Source organism: Phoenix dactylifera, chromosome 8 (genome assembly GCF_009389715.1).
Source record: "Phoenix dactylifera cultivar Barhee BC4 chromosome 8, palm_55x_up_171113_PBpolish2nd_filt_p, whole genome shotgun sequence".
NCBI classification, from domain to species: domain Eukaryota; kingdom Viridiplantae; phylum Streptophyta; class Magnoliopsida; order Arecales; family Arecaceae; genus Phoenix; species Phoenix dactylifera.
The window spans coordinates 23,477,986-23,495,957 of NC_052399.1; the positions used below are offsets into that span (position 1 = coordinate 23,477,986).

General features: G+C 37.0%; 1 protein-coding gene across 1 annotated transcript in view; it reads left to right on the top strand.

The window, feature by feature from the left end:
- Window positions 1-578: 578 nt before the first annotated feature.
- Window positions 579-17,972, top strand: part of LOC103697534 (DNA repair protein RadA) — a 57,530-nt gene continuing 40,136 nt past the window's right edge. Inside the window, 7 exon segments of the mRNA XM_039129310.1 lie at window positions 579-1,727; window positions 2,460-2,515; window positions 5,201-5,259; window positions 5,447-5,518; window positions 9,279-9,362; window positions 10,802-10,909; window positions 17,907-17,969. Coding sequence (XP_038985238.1) covers window positions 811-1,727; window positions 2,460-2,515; window positions 5,201-5,259; window positions 5,447-5,518; window positions 9,279-9,362; window positions 10,802-10,909; window positions 17,907-17,969 — 1,359 coding nt within the window. The 5' untranslated portion in view covers window positions 579-810.

Sequence of the window (17,972 nt, forward strand, 5' to 3'; positions counted from 1 at the left end):
CGTGTTATATTCATACTCTCTCTCCCTCTCTGACATTTTGATGGATGGAATCACTAACTAATTCAACTATTCAAGTCCTTGATCAAGGCACTTGCAAAATTTTTTTTTTGTAATTAAAAAAAGGGGCATGCAACCTTTTATTACTGGATAGTGAAAGAATTAGGACTGCAATTTGGATGGGTTGAATTGGAAATGTTAATACAACCCTACTTACACATTTTCTAACCCAACCCAACTCAACCCAAACTAGTGTTGGGCTGGGATTCCCTAAACAAACCATCTCAAGCTAAGTTTAGATTGGAATGTGCCACGTTAATTGGATTAGGTTGGATTGGAACGAAATTTTCAAATAAAAAAAAGTTTTGGGATGTTTTTGGAATTCACACTCGTTAAATTTTGATTTATAAGTAACATCTCAAAGAATGCCATAATACCGTGAAGTGGCCGTTGCTTGGATATCTCGCAGGACAAAGAACCGTCTCTAGGACGTATTGCCGCATCGGACGGTCATGATCGCCTAACCGCTGGGGGTAATAAAGGCGGCCGACGACGAGGAGGGCGACCAGCCGGCAAACCTAACTCGCATCGCTCCCACCTGGGAGCCGAGATCTTATATATACCGGGAGTAATGTAGACCGCTGCAAGGAGGCCAGTTTAGCCATTTCGCTTTCAAGAAGAGCTCCAGCCGCGCAAACGATCGCTGGCTTTCGAATTTGGCGGGTCGTCTTGCAGCATAAGATCGTTTTCTTCGCCCCTAAACCCTAAACTCTAAACCCTTCTCGTCCCTATCTCCTCCCTCTCCTCTTCTTGATGCTAAAACCCCATCGGCAACTCCCTCAGATCCTCAAGATGCGAGCTATTCGCAGTCTCCTCCGCCACAAGAATCTCCTGAATCTTCCAACGGCCAAATCCCTCTCAAATTCTTGGCTCCTCTTCTCGAATCCCACGGAGAAGTCGAGTTCTTTTCACCGAACAATCTATTCGGTCCAGAGATGCGTCCACTCTGGAAATCGAAGCTGGGAGGAAGAATATACGGTTTCGTCCAGTTTTGGAGACCCCGGAGAAAGCCCTAAATCCTGGACGTCATACGATCCCTTCACCGACCAGCTTGAATCCAGGGGAGATGGAGACAACGATCAAGAAGAGGAATCGACAGCAAGATTTAGGGCAGACAAGTCGGCCAAGAAGACATTTTCTAGAAAGGAGAGGTATTCGGAAGGGGGTTCGAATGAGCGGGAGGATGGACCCCGGGTTTGGACGTCCTTTGATCCCCTGGAGGGACAGCTTGTAACAAGGGCGGCGGAAGAGGATGACCCAGAAGAGAAGAGATCCAAGACTAAGAAGGCGGTGCAGAAGAGAGTCTTGAAGAAAGAAAAGAAGTCAGAAGAGGATTCGAGCGAGGGCGATGAGAGGAATAGGGTTTCTTTGGTCCCGAGTTCACAGTCCTGGTCATCCATTGTGAGGACGAGAACTGGGAAGGTGAAGGCCTCTTGGCTTTGTGGTAACTGTGGAGCTAAATATGGGCAGTGGTGGGGGACTTGCCCCTCTTGCCAGACCTTAGGCTCGGTGAAGAAGTTCTTGGAGACCGAACTCAATAGGTCCAGGGGGGCTGAAGTTTCTGAGGCGGCAGTAGGGTCATGGCTTATGCAGCAACCGGACCAGTTGACTCCTAAGAGCTTGGCTGATGTCAATGCTGGGACGAACCAGTCAGAGTGGCGAATCCCCCTGTGAGTGTTTCTTGGTGGTTAAAATACCGAGTGCCATGATTTATAGTGTATCCAGAACTTCTAAGGATCTTTGTATTATAAAAGGATCATCTTGATAGTTTGGTAAATGTGTTTGATAGTTTGCTACAGCCTTTAATTTTTCTTGGTCAAATACGGCCTTTAATTTTTCAAAAACCTTTCCTGCATACTTTTCAATCTATTGCAACTGATAAGGTTTTGATAATTTGGACTTTCTAGGTGTAGAATACCTTTAATAACCATGTTTCTGTTATAATTTATAACAATGGTCATTGCACCTATATATCGTTTCACAATGCATAAAGTAGTCCCTCACATCCTTCCATTTATATTTTCCTATAGAAATTCAAATATGAAAATTTTCTTGTTCGGTCATATATGCAAAATTTCATTTTGGGCAGCTTCTTATGAATGCCACCTTATTTTGGAGGAACCTCTAATTCCTACTTGATTAGAATATACACACTATGCTTATCATGAAGGCATGGTGAAGCGCGGGTATTAAAAAGTTCTCATCTCTGTAATTTCTTTGATCAAATTAATTATGGAGAGTTTAAAACATCCCTCTTGCCCTAAAAGCTTTGGTGAAACTCATACTTCCTCCTACTTCTTGTAAAACAAGTAATACAGACAATTGGTTGTAAGGTACAAAAAATTACTGTGATGTTTTCTAAATCTTAAATAACCATGTTTGTGCTTTCATGTGTTATTTAGATCTGGACACTTTGGGATGGAGGTTGCTAGGGTTCTTGGTGGTGGTATTGTACCAGGTAATTTAGATTTCTAATCACAATAGTATCTTTGTATTATTCTTACCCTCCTGAACAGGTCGTGCTTGGCCCTTGCTTTTTAGTGCATCTTTGTACTCGAGAACGGAAAACATGCGCATAAAGTAGACAATAATTACTTGAGTTGCATTTCTATTCAGAATTCTTTTTCCTTTCATAAGCTATATCTTATGAATCTACCTTGATCTTATTTAATCAAATTATTTTTCAATCACAAATCCATTTTCTACAAGGTAAGATTATATTCTTGAATTCTTGTTAACTTCATATGTAGTTGGTCTCATCTGATTTGCCAATGTGATATTCTGCATGCTCATGCTCTTCAGTTAGGAGTATAATGCTTAGCAGATATCTAATTCAAGCAACTATATGATTCTCTCTACAAGATTTTATTTAATATAAAGCTAGATGACTAATTGCTGTTACTCTGAACAGTTTGCCATTTTAATTCTAATAGTTTTGGGTAAGCTTCCCTCCCTCCATCTCTCCTCTCTCTCTCAAACACACCCTCCCTCTCTCCCTACCGCCCTGCGCCCCAAAACGAAGAAAAGGAAAAAAATCACCACCCCCAAATTGTCACACTAAGTGAACTTTCTTTCAGGTGTGATCCACCTAATTGGATGTGAGAATTTTTATAATGAGAATTATATTCACTTAAGAATCATTTATTCATGCATGCTGGCGGTATCCTTCTAGTCTAATTGGATGCCCCATGATTGTAGATTAAGAAGGACTACATTGTTAAAAAGGTTTAAATGGCTTTTTCCCCAGAATTTAGGAGTGACATATTGGTACTTTGGGAAGTTTAGCAGGTGCTAATGTAAGTCCAATACCAAATAAATTTCCACTTCTGCATAATACACACACATACAAACAAATGCATGTGGATGTGTATAAACTAAAATTCTGACCTTGTAGCCATACATCAACTATTTGGGGCAGAGCTTTATTAAATGCCTTTTTATGAAGCATTTATTTTATGGGGCTATATCATGCAAGCTTTTCCAAATCATTCTTCACAACTTCTCTATGTTATCTTGGATCGTCTCAGCACTTTCCAAACCCTTCTACAGAAGCCTTAGAGCATTCATGTGTTGGAGCATCCTTGATCTTCACTGCACATAGTGATTGCACCATATATTGTTGGTTCCACACCACTTTATCTTCAATTGGAGCAACTTTTGTGCTTCCTCTATTGTTCTCCTCTCTGACCTAACCCTTCCTAGATCTACCATTTGTCCGCTGCAACTTCCTTCTCTCTCATTCACATACACAGTATAACATCTTTATTGGTTCCCCATTACTTTATCTTCAATTGGAACATTCTCACCTAATCCTTCCTAGATCTATCTCTTGTCCACCACAACATGCTTATCCCTCATTTGCACATCTAGAATACTTTCTATTTATGCCATTTGTTTTGTTTTGGAGTTTCTTTGTTGTCTTGTCCTTTTGGTTCTTGTAAACTTGTGCTTTTTTGTTGACAATTTATTTGGGATGCCTTTCTTGTATCTACCTTTATTGTAGACCTAGTCTACATTCTTGGTTAAACTTTCCTATACTGAAACCATTCCCATGACAAGGAGCCAAAGCTCATTTTTTGGATGTTGAAATGAGCAATGAGGAGATAAAATGGATGATAAGGGGATGGCTGTAGTGGCATTTCCTGCCCTACTATTCTAATGATGGTGAGATTGAGCAAGTTTTTAATGTAATTTAAGCTGGGTGGCCTAAACATAAATGCACTTATGGTCAGATGATGATGATTGATGCCAAAATCTATTACGTTTGAGTATGAGATTCGATAGTAAGACCAGATATGATGTACAAGTAATATCATCCTGCTATGTCCATTTGCATGCATAATTTACACTAATAATTGGGATTTTGAGATCGATATGTGTGGAATTTAGGAAGAATAGAGCTGGAATGGGCTAAGGTTGCTTTATTAGGACTATCAGAAGACAAAATGGTTGATTGTTTTGTTATGGCGGCTAAGGCTAGACACATATAATAAAGAGTGAGAATGGGAGATACCTTTCAAGGAGGAGACAGGAGGGATGGAGAGAGGGAGGCATGAGGTTCTAACTGTAAACAGCAATGAGACAGATGCAACTAATATTATATGTACATGTATATTTTACATTGTCACTTGAAACACTCATAGTTCCTAACTGATCCGATATTAACTCAAATGAAGATTTGACATTTACAAATCATGTCAGTTTTCTCGTCGTATCAACTTTGTGAATTTTTCTGTATGGGATCATATAGAATTTATCAATTTTTAACAGTTATTATGCTGACACCCTAGTTCACTCTTGTAATCCTTGACCTACTTCTTGGAAGAAGTCAAGTTTCCAAAAGATCTGTTCAACTGGAAATATTACTATACATTTTGTTGGCAGACTTATGCAAGCCTTGCTAAATGAGAGAACAAAATATACTTGGTTTGATTATTTGCTATGTTGAATCCTCTTTGTAGAATAATTTGTTTGCCTGTGTTTGTTCGATTTCCTCCACCTGTTAGATGATTGAGTTATAACATATGGTATAAATTGTGTGAAACTTCACTTGAAGATTCCTGTGTAAATTCAAATTTATGTAGAATGGATTGATTATTGCTGCGGCCAAATTGAGTAGTCTAGTTGTGCACTTGGCTTGTAGGTTCCTTGGTTTTAGTTGGAGGGGACCCTGGTGTTGGCAAAAGTACATTATTATTGCAGGTATAAGCTTGTTTCCTCAGATTATTGTGCATGTAGGGTATCATAGCTTTACTTGTATAGGTAATTTTGAATACCATAAAGTCCTGTATATCTGAATGGATGTTCTACCGTGCATATACTTCTTGAATATTTTGTCCACCTATAAATTGTTCGGTTTTGACTTGGAAATTTGTTTTTTGATATGAAGATTGCCGCTATTGTAGCTCAAGGACTCAGTTTTAAGGGGTCTGCTCCAGTTGTATACGTCTCCGGTGAGGAGGTTGGTTTTGATTGTGCTATTCATGCTTTCCTTGTGTGCATGCTCTTGTTAATATGGTGTCATCTTATCATACAATATGATGCTTTGTTTTGCATCATAATCATTTAGGTTGATCTTTTGTGTTTTATGTGCTTGCACACGGTTTGCTGTACATGCTATCCTTTCTTCATATTTTGATGAACATGTTACTTATTCAACATCGTCATCATGTACATATATGTATGTTATTTCCCTTATATTTGTTCATCATGTTGGCTTCTTTCCAAATGTTCTTTATGTAGCATGGGAAGAATTTATTGTTCGACGTGCTTATCTTTCTTCCAAGGACCCTCGGCACACCCTGTCTGTTGCTTCTGTTTCATCCTCTGTGTTTCTTTTGCATTTCCTTTAGATGGTGGCAGAGTCTGTTCAAGCTAATTCATGTCTGCTTATATTACATTTAATTTGGATTTGTAAAAGAACTAGATTCTTTTTTTTTTTAAAAAAAAAAAACTTTGTTCAGCCTTTGTCGCTATTTGGATTACTTAAAATTCCAAACTTCCAATGGTAAAAGTTCATCTTTGTTTTTTCCGTATTGTGATACCTTATCCCACCCTGACATCCCTGACCTTTCCCGGTCTATGTGATTTGTGTATTTTCTAGCATGCTATTAATCTAACAAATGAAAATATATATCATATTTGGTCAACTTTGTCATGAAGTTAACCGGGGAATGGTTATAAACTTAACCGGTGCAATTACATATTTTTATCTTTCTGCATCTAGAACCTGCCGAAATGAGTGCTTTGTTCTACCTCAGACATGTTGTTGTATGGCATCATAGGTGGGGACATTTGTCTAGCTCTGATTTATTATTTACTTTCTACTATTACCCTGGCTGTCTTTTATTCTTCTGCTAATAGCTTGCATCTACTTACAGAATTCATGGGTCTTATCTTTGAAGCTAGCATCACCTTATCTCTTAAGCTATTTTTTGACTTGTTTATCTTGATGCAAGAACATCTCTTTTTCCTTCCATGTGGTGGCTCTTGTTGCCGATTGTTTGGCATTGTTTTATGCACCATATTTTTAAATATGTCAATTCTACATGGATGTTGCTGTCAGGAACATTTGGTTTACCAGCTCCTTTAAATTTTATGTTGTTGCAGGAGTAGATTGTGTGGCTCACTAATTTATCCAATATTTTCTTTCTTGAGGCATGTTTATTCTAGCTTTCTTACCATGATTTCCACAAATAAAATAGTATCATTGAGCATACGCTGTGACCTTGAAAGCAATCAGTCTGTATTTTCTACCTGTACTTATGTTTTGGGTTGAGATAATTCTAAAGGCACTATCTCTGACTCAATGCTCTTTAATCCATTGCCTGTATTTCTGTTTCTGATGGCTCAATATTATTTCCACTTTCTGATAAAATTGTTATTGCTTATATTTTGCTCTCCACTGATTTATTCTCGGCTTTCTAACTTTCATCTTCTGGATTATGAGTGTCTTTTTCTTTTATCCACTTAGGGAGCATAGATTTCAACTCGTTGGGTACAATTTTATGCATAAAAAAATGTCAAGACAGATACATGCAACTTGTAATTTTTTGAGCATCTTGTGCATAATTCTCTTCTTTTTGGCACATCTGATTCTTCCAAGTTCCATTACTGAGAGTCTTCTTCTGAACACCGTCTATGTTCATAGAGTTGATGCCTTCTCCTGCCCCATTCCTTATGTTTCTCCCTAAACTTTCTGCTATGCATGCTTATATCATGCAGCATTATAGTGGCATTCCGATGAACGTATGACTGGTGGCTTTTGGTCTTGTCATCCATACCCTAATCGATGGCCCCACATCTAGTTGCTAATTCTGAGCAGTACTATCCTCTCCACAGTCATCATTAAAAAGATTCACCTGCTCAAATCCTTTTCTTACTTCCAGTGAAACTTATTCACCTTAGTACTTCCTTGTGGCTACCCATTCTTATGAGCTGCAAACATACAGACTGCCTGCTACTATTTCTCAGCTATAGGAAACCGGCTTAGCTGCTTGTTGCTCTTTAGTGTATGTTGATAATATCTTTCTCCAATCCCATTTGTGCAATTCTGTGTTTATGCTAGTGGTTTTATAAGATTTATTTGTTTTTACGGAGTGTCACTAAAGAGTGTGTCGAAGTTTGAATTGTAGAACTTGCCTCTATTTATGTTATTCGTCTTATCTAGAAATGAAAAATTGCTTTTGTTACTAGAAAAATATTTTTCTTTTATTCGTTGCTGTCAATTTTATTTGTGTCAACATCTGTACTAACATGGATGAATAAATTTTTCCTGATTCATAGACATCTAGTTCTATTCATAACCTCCTACGTTTCTTAATTCGCCTCAGATCTTCCAACTTCTACAGGTCATCTTTAGCCCTTAAAAGTTATCTCTTGCATGATTTTAGGAGTTTGGTCAGGTGATTGCTTTTTTTGCATACTTTTTGTTCTCTTAGTAATTATAACATTGCTGTCCATGCTTTCTTGTATGGTGAGACCTGCCAACCCCCTCTTTGCTTGGTGGTTAGAGGCTCTTCCTTGCTATAAATTGGCAAGACTTCGAGGACTGGTATCACCCTCTTCCTCTTAAAAGTTCTCTTGCGTGGTGAAACCATTTCCTTCAAGGTAGATAGCATGTTTATCATTGAAAGTGATCCTGACTATATTCTTCTTGGCAGGAGGTACTTGCAGTGCCAATTGTAAGAGACTGCTAATTTTACAGGCTCCTGAACTGCTTATGTGCCTTTTGAGATTCATTTGGGTCTTGCATTAATGATGCCAAGCTTCTTAACAGTTTCACACTTTCACTTGACATTTTTCAGTTTCTTCCAATTTGGTTTATTTCTCTATCTCCCTGTCACTTGATATGGTCAGCTAGCTTGTTGTCTCTTCAAAGCTGATCTTTAGCATATTCGCCCTCTTTATGGGAGCATGACTCATGCTAAATTTCTGCATTGCTTTTTATATCACTCTTTTATCCCATTTCAAGCTGTATGGTTGGGTGATTTCTTGTTCCCATTTCTTCATCTGATGTTGAGTCTTCCCCAGTGATTATCTATCTTTTGGAAGTCTAAGAAGTAGGACATCATACCATTTGACTGCTGATACAGAGTGCACAATGACTGGTATATTCACTTTCACTATTTAGTTTTCTTGCCTACTTATAAACCACTATTATTGCGTCCCTTGCACCCAAAAGAGTGGCAAGAATACTTTTCATGTTGTCAGGAATCCAATCTTTCATCAGGAGTACCAAGCATGTGTGGCAATTGGTTGTCTTGCCATAATTACATTTTCTGGGTACTCTTCGCTTTGTTGATTTTTTGAAATTTTGCACCATTAGGCTTTTCTTCTTCTGTGGAAATGTTCTTTATGCATGATGAGCCATCAATTTTAGAAAAGGAAGAAGAGTGGGGGAGATGATTAGAGCATACATTTACATGGCTGAGATAGCTTTATTGATATTTGGAATTTTGTAGGACAGAAAATATTTTTAGAAGTGGGGTCTCATACCTATTGTTGTAAATCTGTTATGCTGTTGCTTTCATTGGTGAAATAGATGGCTTTTGTAACTCTTGTTTGCTAAGTAGTAATTGCTTCTTGTGTATGGATAAGAGAATAAGACCATACCTAAGTCAGATGAGGTTCAGTATCTTCATTATGCCTGTATGATTGCTCACTTTGCTGGCCTTATTTGCTGTCGTATGAACATACATTATCTTTTAATGGCGTGACAGAGTATTGAACAAATTGGGAACAGGGCTTACCGCATGGGAATCACAACAGAAGACCTCTACTTGTACTCAAGTACAGATATTGAGGTGCTTGCTTTTACATCATTTGCTATCTATGCTTCCTTTATTAACGCTACAGAAGTTTAGTCATGTTGGCTTATGGAGAAGATAACTGCCTGTAGTTATATATTTTCTTGATTGCTAATGTTATATTGATATTATTGTGCATTTAAAATTAATTTTGGAGATTGAAAATTTGGAAGTTAAGATGATTAGAAGAACCGACAAAGTTGTTCCCCAAGAGTATATACATGTGAAATTCCTACTTTGGCCTTTGGCCTTTCTAATTCTACAATAGCGGCATTAAAGGCAAGCTGAACTTTGGATTCCATAACTACTGTACAGTATCTGTTGCAAGGTCCGCCGTACCGGTCCGGATCGGCGTACCGGTGGCCGGCCGGACCGGTACGGTACCGGTCCGGACCACTTTCTTTCCCATCAAAAAAAAAAAAAAAAACCACAGCGAGGCGCTGTGGTTCCCCCCCCCAAAAAAAAACACCGTACCGGTGCGAACCGGCTGGTTCGCACCGGTACGAGGCCGGTACCAAGCGGTACCGGCCGGTTCACAGAAGAAAACCGAAAATACCGGTTTTCATCTGTGTCCGGTACCGGTCAGGGACCGGACCGGTACGTACCGGCCGGTACGGACTGGTACGGCATTCCTTGATCTGTTGGGCATGTAAAAATGTTTACTTCAGCAACTTTGAGCAAAAAGGAAAAAAGAAACTTAGTTAAAGGTACGTCCTTGTGAACTGGTATAAATTGGTTAGAATATGAGAAACAGAAAGCAATATCACATCTTAGTTGAATAGGCTGACAGCACATTGTTGACAAGTTAGTGCTGCAGCTGGTACATAACCTTCTATATGTTTCATGAATCAGTGCTAAGTAGAAACCTTTTTATCATGCAGATTTATTGGGTCTTCTACAATCTTCTGACTTTCAGTACTGTTGAAAGAAGAGTGCAATTTGACATTCCTATGTTGCCTCAGAATTTCTTTGAAAACAACTACTAGTCAAACTTTCTGTTACCCTGCCTCTGTATATAGTATATTGATAATATGCTTCAATGCAGTTAAACAAAGAAATGCATTCTTTGCATTAAAGTTGAGATATGTTCAGGCATTCCATATATATATATATACATATATGTGCATGCTCATCAATGTATCTGTTAACATTTTCATTTTATATCTTTTTTGCTTGTGTATCATTCTGTCAATAGTATCTAGTTAAGCTGCTTCTGGAGCTGAGTGCAGTTCCTATTATTTTTACTAGTTAAGCAGAGTCTTGCTGCCTGTTCAGAATGCAAGTTTATAACTCTTCCAGGTTATGGTATAATATTGTAAGACATTTTTTGAATAATTATGACTGTTTTAACGGCCAAGGAATTTTGTGTTTTGTAATTTTTTTGGAAATGTTAGCTACGACTTTCTCTAAATTTTGGATAAATTTGTTCTTTGCAGGACATCTTGGATAAAATCCAAAAACTCTCTCCTCAAGCCCTTATTGTGGATTCTATTCAAACTGTTTACTTGAGCGGAATTGCTGGAAGTGCTGGAAATGTTATGCAGGTCTTTTCTAAAAAACTTTGAATTTTGGATCTTGTAAAGCTTCCTTGGCCACATTTTATACCGGATTTGCAAAGGAATACCAACTAGAATCAAACATTTTAGATCCATCTGAAGTGTGCTCAGCACAGACTTTATTTGTTGCCATAATGCCCCATATCTTTGGATTTGTGTAATTTCCCATCCTATGTAATACAAAGCTGAGGTGCTAATTTTGACCAACCAAGGTCCGCCGTACCGGTACCGGTGGCGGCCCGGATTGGTACAATACCGGTCCATACCGGTCCGGTACTGGTTCTGTACCGGCCCATACCGGTCCCGTTGAATGGCCGGATTTTGGGGTTTCACGTATTGGCCCGTATTGGTCCTGTACCGGTTACGTACCGGTCCCGTACCGATTTTTCAACGATAAGCTTACGGTACTGGATTCCACGCTAATTTGGTATCGATCCGTGCCGGCTGGTACGGCAAACCATGGATCAAACTAAATAACCTTTATAATTATTAACTCTGCCTGAAGAAAGAATTGAATTTGAAGTCTTATACCTGTCCTGGTTTGTTTCCAGCTAGGTATGGTACCTGGATGGGTATAGGTGTATGAAGCGGAAAAAGAAAAAAATTGTGTCCTAGGATGCACCACCATCCCAATTGTTGGGATACCACTGTCCCTGTCTGCTTTGGCCGGTAATCAGGACGGCCAGGATGTCCTGATTCTTGAGCGAAGTGGTGTCCTGGGGTGGTCCTTGGTACTGTTTTCTCTTCGTGATGGTATGGTACCGGTGTGTCGTTGGGTCGCAAAAGGACATGAATCCTTGGCCTAAAGGGTAGGTTCTACTTCGTTCAATTTATGTTAGAACCATTGATGACCTCTTAAATATTCTTCCTGAATATATTGTTCTTACTTATCTTGACCTTGTTGTCATGCACACATCTGCATAGAACATAATCTAGGGGATAATTCAAATAGTTGGTATGATTTGTTTTGAAACCCTTATACTCTTGAATGTATATAAATTTAGTAATCTCACTCATTTTGATCTTGTTGTAAAACCCTGCACAACAATCATGCAAAATGGACCACAACCTAATCAGAAGTTAATTAATAACCAGGGCACAAAATGGTCTTTCTTTTGACGTCGCTCATGTTTTGTACTTCTTTGCATGCTCCTGAGAAATGCTTATTTGTATTTCCAAGCTATCAAAACAAATCAGGACATCTATCTGTTTACTCTTTTCTTATCTTGAGCTTAGATGTTGAATATCCAACCATATTATGCTTATTCGCCAAGTTTTGAAAAACAATCTCAAGATTGGTGACGTGGTCTTCCTGGCATGTAGTTGATACTCTACTAGTCTGTCTTTAATTCACTACTCTTTCCTTGCGCTATTAGTTGATTTCTCTATAATACAATTTCGGGCAATGCCTCTATCCTATACAGGTATGGCAGTGCTTCACCAGCCATGTTTGTTTTCCGTATACCTGAGATCTTGTCAGAAAATTGTTTCCTAAATCTAGCTTTTCAGTTTTCACTGTATCCTTTGCATGTACCATTCAATCTAGGCATGATGGATTTTCTCCCCATGAAAACTTCTTTGCTATAATTGTGCATTATCAACACTAAAATATGTGCATGCGCTCTCAATTTCTTTTGTTGCAATGACACATTGAAACCTCACCATGTTGAGTTTTTTTTTATCATCACTGGGTTATCCTCCATTTTCTATGATGCCACCACTTTTGTCGAGGAGTTTATAATGTCATAAAAGAAACATACGCAATCAAGAATAATGAACTTGCTGGCTTGTAGATATTTTTTATACTAAGTTGAGTGTAAACAAATGTGGGCTTGTGTGCATGTTATACGATGTCAAAAACTTTGAAATTACTGGTTCTAAATTTACATTTGTATTTTCAAAGTTAAGCTTGTTTCTACTTCATTCTCGACGTACGGATATCTGTCAACAACAGATATAATGCGGCAGATTGATGTTTCTACATCACTGAGTCAATTTTTGCTATACCTCAAAAGTTGTTCTAATGTGACCTACTGATACTGCAGATTCTTTATGTATATCATATGTGCCAGAATACCCTATAATATCGTGTGGAAATTATATAATGCTGAGGGGCTAATTTGGTTGCCTTGTTAGCGTAGCGATGTTGGAAGTCTGCTTCTAATGATACAGATACATTAGTAGCTGGATTGGTTTAAAAATTTAACAGCATCGATCCATTTTTCTCATAATATTTTAGTTTTTTGGACTAGCAAGCTAAAAACATAAATAAATGGTTATACATGTCATTTATTGCAGCCTATTTTGAATGTGGCCAGTTTGGTTTCATCATTTAATGATTTCTGTTAATGTAAATAAATATGACGAGATGCTCTTAGTCCCCACACATAATTTCATGCCTTTGGCTTTGCTTCTAAGCATTTATTTTTACCCTAAGATGGTACCAAACCAGAAGTGTGAACATTCTGGTGTCGCTCCTTCGATTATCTGAACCAATTTGAATACATTATATAGTAAAAAGAAATATAGAGGGAAGAAGGAAGAGACAATCCGCTGATTTAGGGCGATGGTTTCAGCACTTGCCACCTCCATGCCCCATCCCTCTCTATACTATTAATTTTTCATAATTTTTAAAATTATTTATATATTTTTAATTATTTTTCGAATTTAAAAATAATTTATAAATATTAATATTTTAAAAAATTAAATTCAGTTCAGATTCATATAGAACCCAACAATGGATGCTACATATATTTTTTTAGGCTCTCGGGCATGCATCAAAAGCTGTTTATTTCTTAATTTTTTTCAAATTAGACCGAAGCCACTATGTGCATGATCGCATCAAAACTTGAATTAATGGACATCAAATTTTTATGCAGAGTAGCTTGCTTGCCCCAAAATACATTTCTGATTTTACAGTTATTTTTCAATTTTATTTATTTTATTATTTTTATTTTTTGTTCCAAAAATATATTTTTAATTTTTAAAAATTATATATAATTCAAAAATTAAATTTTTTTTATGTTAGTGTGTAGATCGTTCATAGATCTACAACATATAATAAAATCAAGGGGTTTTTTGTGCACATATCCTTCTAAATATTGAAATTTGCATGAATACCCGTCCAAAATTGATATTTGCATGTATACCCTTATAAAATACTTGTTTTGCAGTATACCCTCCATTTTTCTTTTTTATTGCATATATGCCCATCCCATCTAATGCCGTTAAGAAATTAGCAGTTTAAAATTATAAATGACCGAAATACCCTCAATAAGTAAATGTGCAAAAAATATATTTGATAAGGGTATATATGCAAATAAACTTTGTGAGGGTATTCATGCAATTTCACATATTTATGAGGGTTTACATGCAAAAAAATCTAATTTTATTTTTTCTATTTCAACCTGTTGTAGTTTTTAGTGAGATCTGTTAACCTATTACTCACTTTAGAAATAAAAAGATACTTTCATAATTTTTATTAATTTTTAATTTAAATAAATATAATTTTGGCTAATTACGTTAGCTGAATCGTTATGTCAAAAGTATTCATACAAAAAATAGTGTTTTGTGAGGGCAGACAAGTAAATATCAATTTGGAGGCATTTGTACAAATTATAATATTTAGAAGGGTATTTATGCAGAAATCTAAAATTTGTTTTGCATGTATACCCCCTAAATATATGAAATTGCATGAATACCATCCAAAATTGCGATTTTCATGTATACCTTTATAAATGTTTCTTTTTGTATGTTTACCCTTTAATGGTATTTTCGTCATTTTAATTTTAAACCGTTAACTTCTTAACGACGTTAGATGGCGTGGGTATACATACAAAATAAGTATTTTATGAGGGTATACATGCAAATATCAATTTTGGAAGGGTATTCATGCAAATTCCAATATTTAGGAGGGTATGTACGCAAAAAATCCTAAAATCAAGCTCAAATTGAAAATTTTGGCATGATCTCTCCTTATTTTGCAATTTTTGAGCTATTTTTCTAAGCCCCCTCAAAAAATGAGAGAATGAGATAGGGGAGAGGAAGCACACCTTATTTAGGTTTCGATTTTTCTTCTGAACTGCTGAATCGGCGAGTTTTTTGAGTGGTTAAGAAGGAAAAGCGGTGGAAATCTCTCTGCCACTTTTAATTGTAGTTGGAAAGGCCCGGCCCTTCCCAACTAAATTAAAGCATCGTACAAGTCCGTATTGGGGGCCCAGTTCGGAACTGGGTTGGCTCAGTTTGAACCGGCTAGAACCGTCCGGTTCAAACTCGGCTGGCTTGCATCGAGTTTGAACTGAACCGGTCGGCTCTAGCTGGTTTGCACCAGTTTCGGCCGATTCAGACTCTTTTTGGTCGGTTCGAGACTGGTTCTGGTCGGTTTGATACCGGTTCTGGCCGGTTCGGGGCCTAAACCGAAAATAATTAGCAAATGAACCCGATTTCGCACTAGGTTGGCTTGGCACGGCCCAAACCTAGCGGTTTGGCCCCGTTCAGCAGGCCATGCTTCTATTACTCCGTTTCTCTTCTGTACATCCTTCCTTTTCTCTTCCTTAAAGAGAGATCTGCTGGGCATGTTTGTAGCAAGCAAGAGATGTGTTGTGGTTGTTTTCTTTAATATATTTAGCCACCAGAGCAACTTGCTTTTACCAACCTAGAAAGTTTAGATAATTTGAGTGCCCAGAAGGCAAACCTTTCAAATTCAATGTTCTGTTATGTCCAGTTAGTCTAATGACAGGACTGTGGGAGTTTTAGTTCTGCCAAACCATGTTCAACTCTGTAACCCTTTGTGGTCTTAGATAGTGTTGCAGATGAACTGAGCAGTTCATGAATAGCTTGGGCTCTGCTCATTAATGGACTCAAACAAGCTTGTTTGCCGAGCTCAGACATTTTGAAGCTCAACTCATAGATGAGTTGATCTAACCTTAGCTTAAAAACACTGGGCTTGCAAAGATAAATATAAGCTTGAGCTTGACTTGTTAAGAAGCCATTCCGGCTCTTTAGTTAACGAATGAGCTAAGCTTAGACATCTGCTACCAGTCAAGCGGCTCGAGCTTGAATACCCCTTTCAAATAACTAGCTAAGCCTCAGCAACTTTGTATTATGCTTGAGTCAGCTCATTTACACCTACATTCTTAAAATATTGGGTTTAATGAATATTTATTCTGTTTGACTTCAAATTATCATTTCATAACATAGCTTATTTTGGTTTTGAAATAGACATTACAGTGAAATGTTTCAGGCCAAAAGCTGGGCCTCAATATGCACCAAAACTTTGCCCAAGAAAATAAAAATTGCACCAAGACCGAAGTATAGGACCTTTCTGGCTATGGGAGCTTGACTCTACTATGGTTTAAAAGTTGAGTCTAAGTTGAACTTATGTAAAAGACATGAGTTCTATTCTGAAATTTAATCTTGAGGCTTGTTACCGAAATGGCTGAGATACTTTAGGAAACACGGATACTTCAAATCGTATGTGACTATGGGAGCTTGACTCTTCTATGGTTTTAAAGTTGAGTCTAAGTTAAACGGATGTAAAAGATGAGTTCTATTCTGAAAGTTGAGGCTTGTTACCTAAATGGCTGAGATACTCTAGGAAACACGGATACTTCAAATGATATGTGGCATCCGTGCATCCGTGTTGGATACAGGTACTCATCGGATAGTTATTAGGTACGTTTTTAATACTTATTTAAGTATCCTATTTTTCAAAATTAAAAAAAAACATCTGGATACTTCTTGGATACACTTTAGTTACTTCCCCAATACCTCCCAAAATAAAGACGAGGGTCAATTTTTTAGTTTATTGATATAAATATTAAAATATGAGATATGGATTATGATCAATAGAATAATGACTAATGATAAGCCTGTAAAAGTTATATGCTACTGAATAAAGTGTGGCCTATTTTATTTTGATAGCCTGCTATACTTTATGGATGTTGTTTTTATATATAATTTTTCAACATTTGTGTATGTATGCTTGTATATATGTATAAAGTAATATATATATATATATATATATATATATATATATATATATATATATATATATATATATATATAGTCTTTCTATCCGTATATATATGTGTGTGTCTATATATAAATATAGACATACATATATACATTCATATACGTACACACATATATACATTCATATACGTACATACATATACTCATGCATATAGAAACACATGTGCGCACACATGTACTTGACATATTTAAGCCATATTATATCCTGCTTTATCAAAATTTGCCATATTGGTGTACTTGTATTGTGTCATATCCGTATCCGTAATCATATCCGTGTTTCATAGAAGATACTTGATTAGTATCGTAGTTTTGTTCAACCTACTAACTAGGAACGAATAGTAAATTGTATGGAGCAATTAACACCCACTACTATGACTCCATGATGAACCATATTTGTTCATCTATTTTGAACTGTAGGGTGTACTATGAAGATACCATATGTAGCATGGGTAGTGGTGAATACTCAAGAGAGATTCTATGCTGCACCTTGATTGCCTTTGTTAAAATGGGCTTAAAATGTGGTTTGGGAAACACATTCTTCTGTTTTTCTTAAACGTGTATCAGAAAAGTTCGAATTGTGATTTTGATTATGTTCAACTTTTAAGTGTCTTAATTCTTAAACTCTAGAAGTTGTTTTAAATGTGTAAATTTTTAATGGCTAACTGTTCAAATCTTGTTGGGACCTTTTTCTTTTTTATTTTTTTGGTGGTGGGGGATTTTAGCCCACCTTTTTCCTTGAAGATAAAAAATGGCTAATTTATTCATGTTTAAACTGATCAATGAATAGCAAAAGGTATAACAGTGATTCTAAATAAATTGGTGTTGGTCAGCAGTAGATCATTGGTTTTCATACTCAAAAGTGGTTTTGCAGTTCTCTTGTTAGATTCAATATCATTTTCAACTCTTTGTGGTCCTGGCTAACCTGGCTTATGTTCCTGTTGATGTGCCACAGGTTAAGGAATGCACATCAGCCTTGTTGCGATTTGCTAAGCGGACAAATATTCCTGTTCTCTTGGTA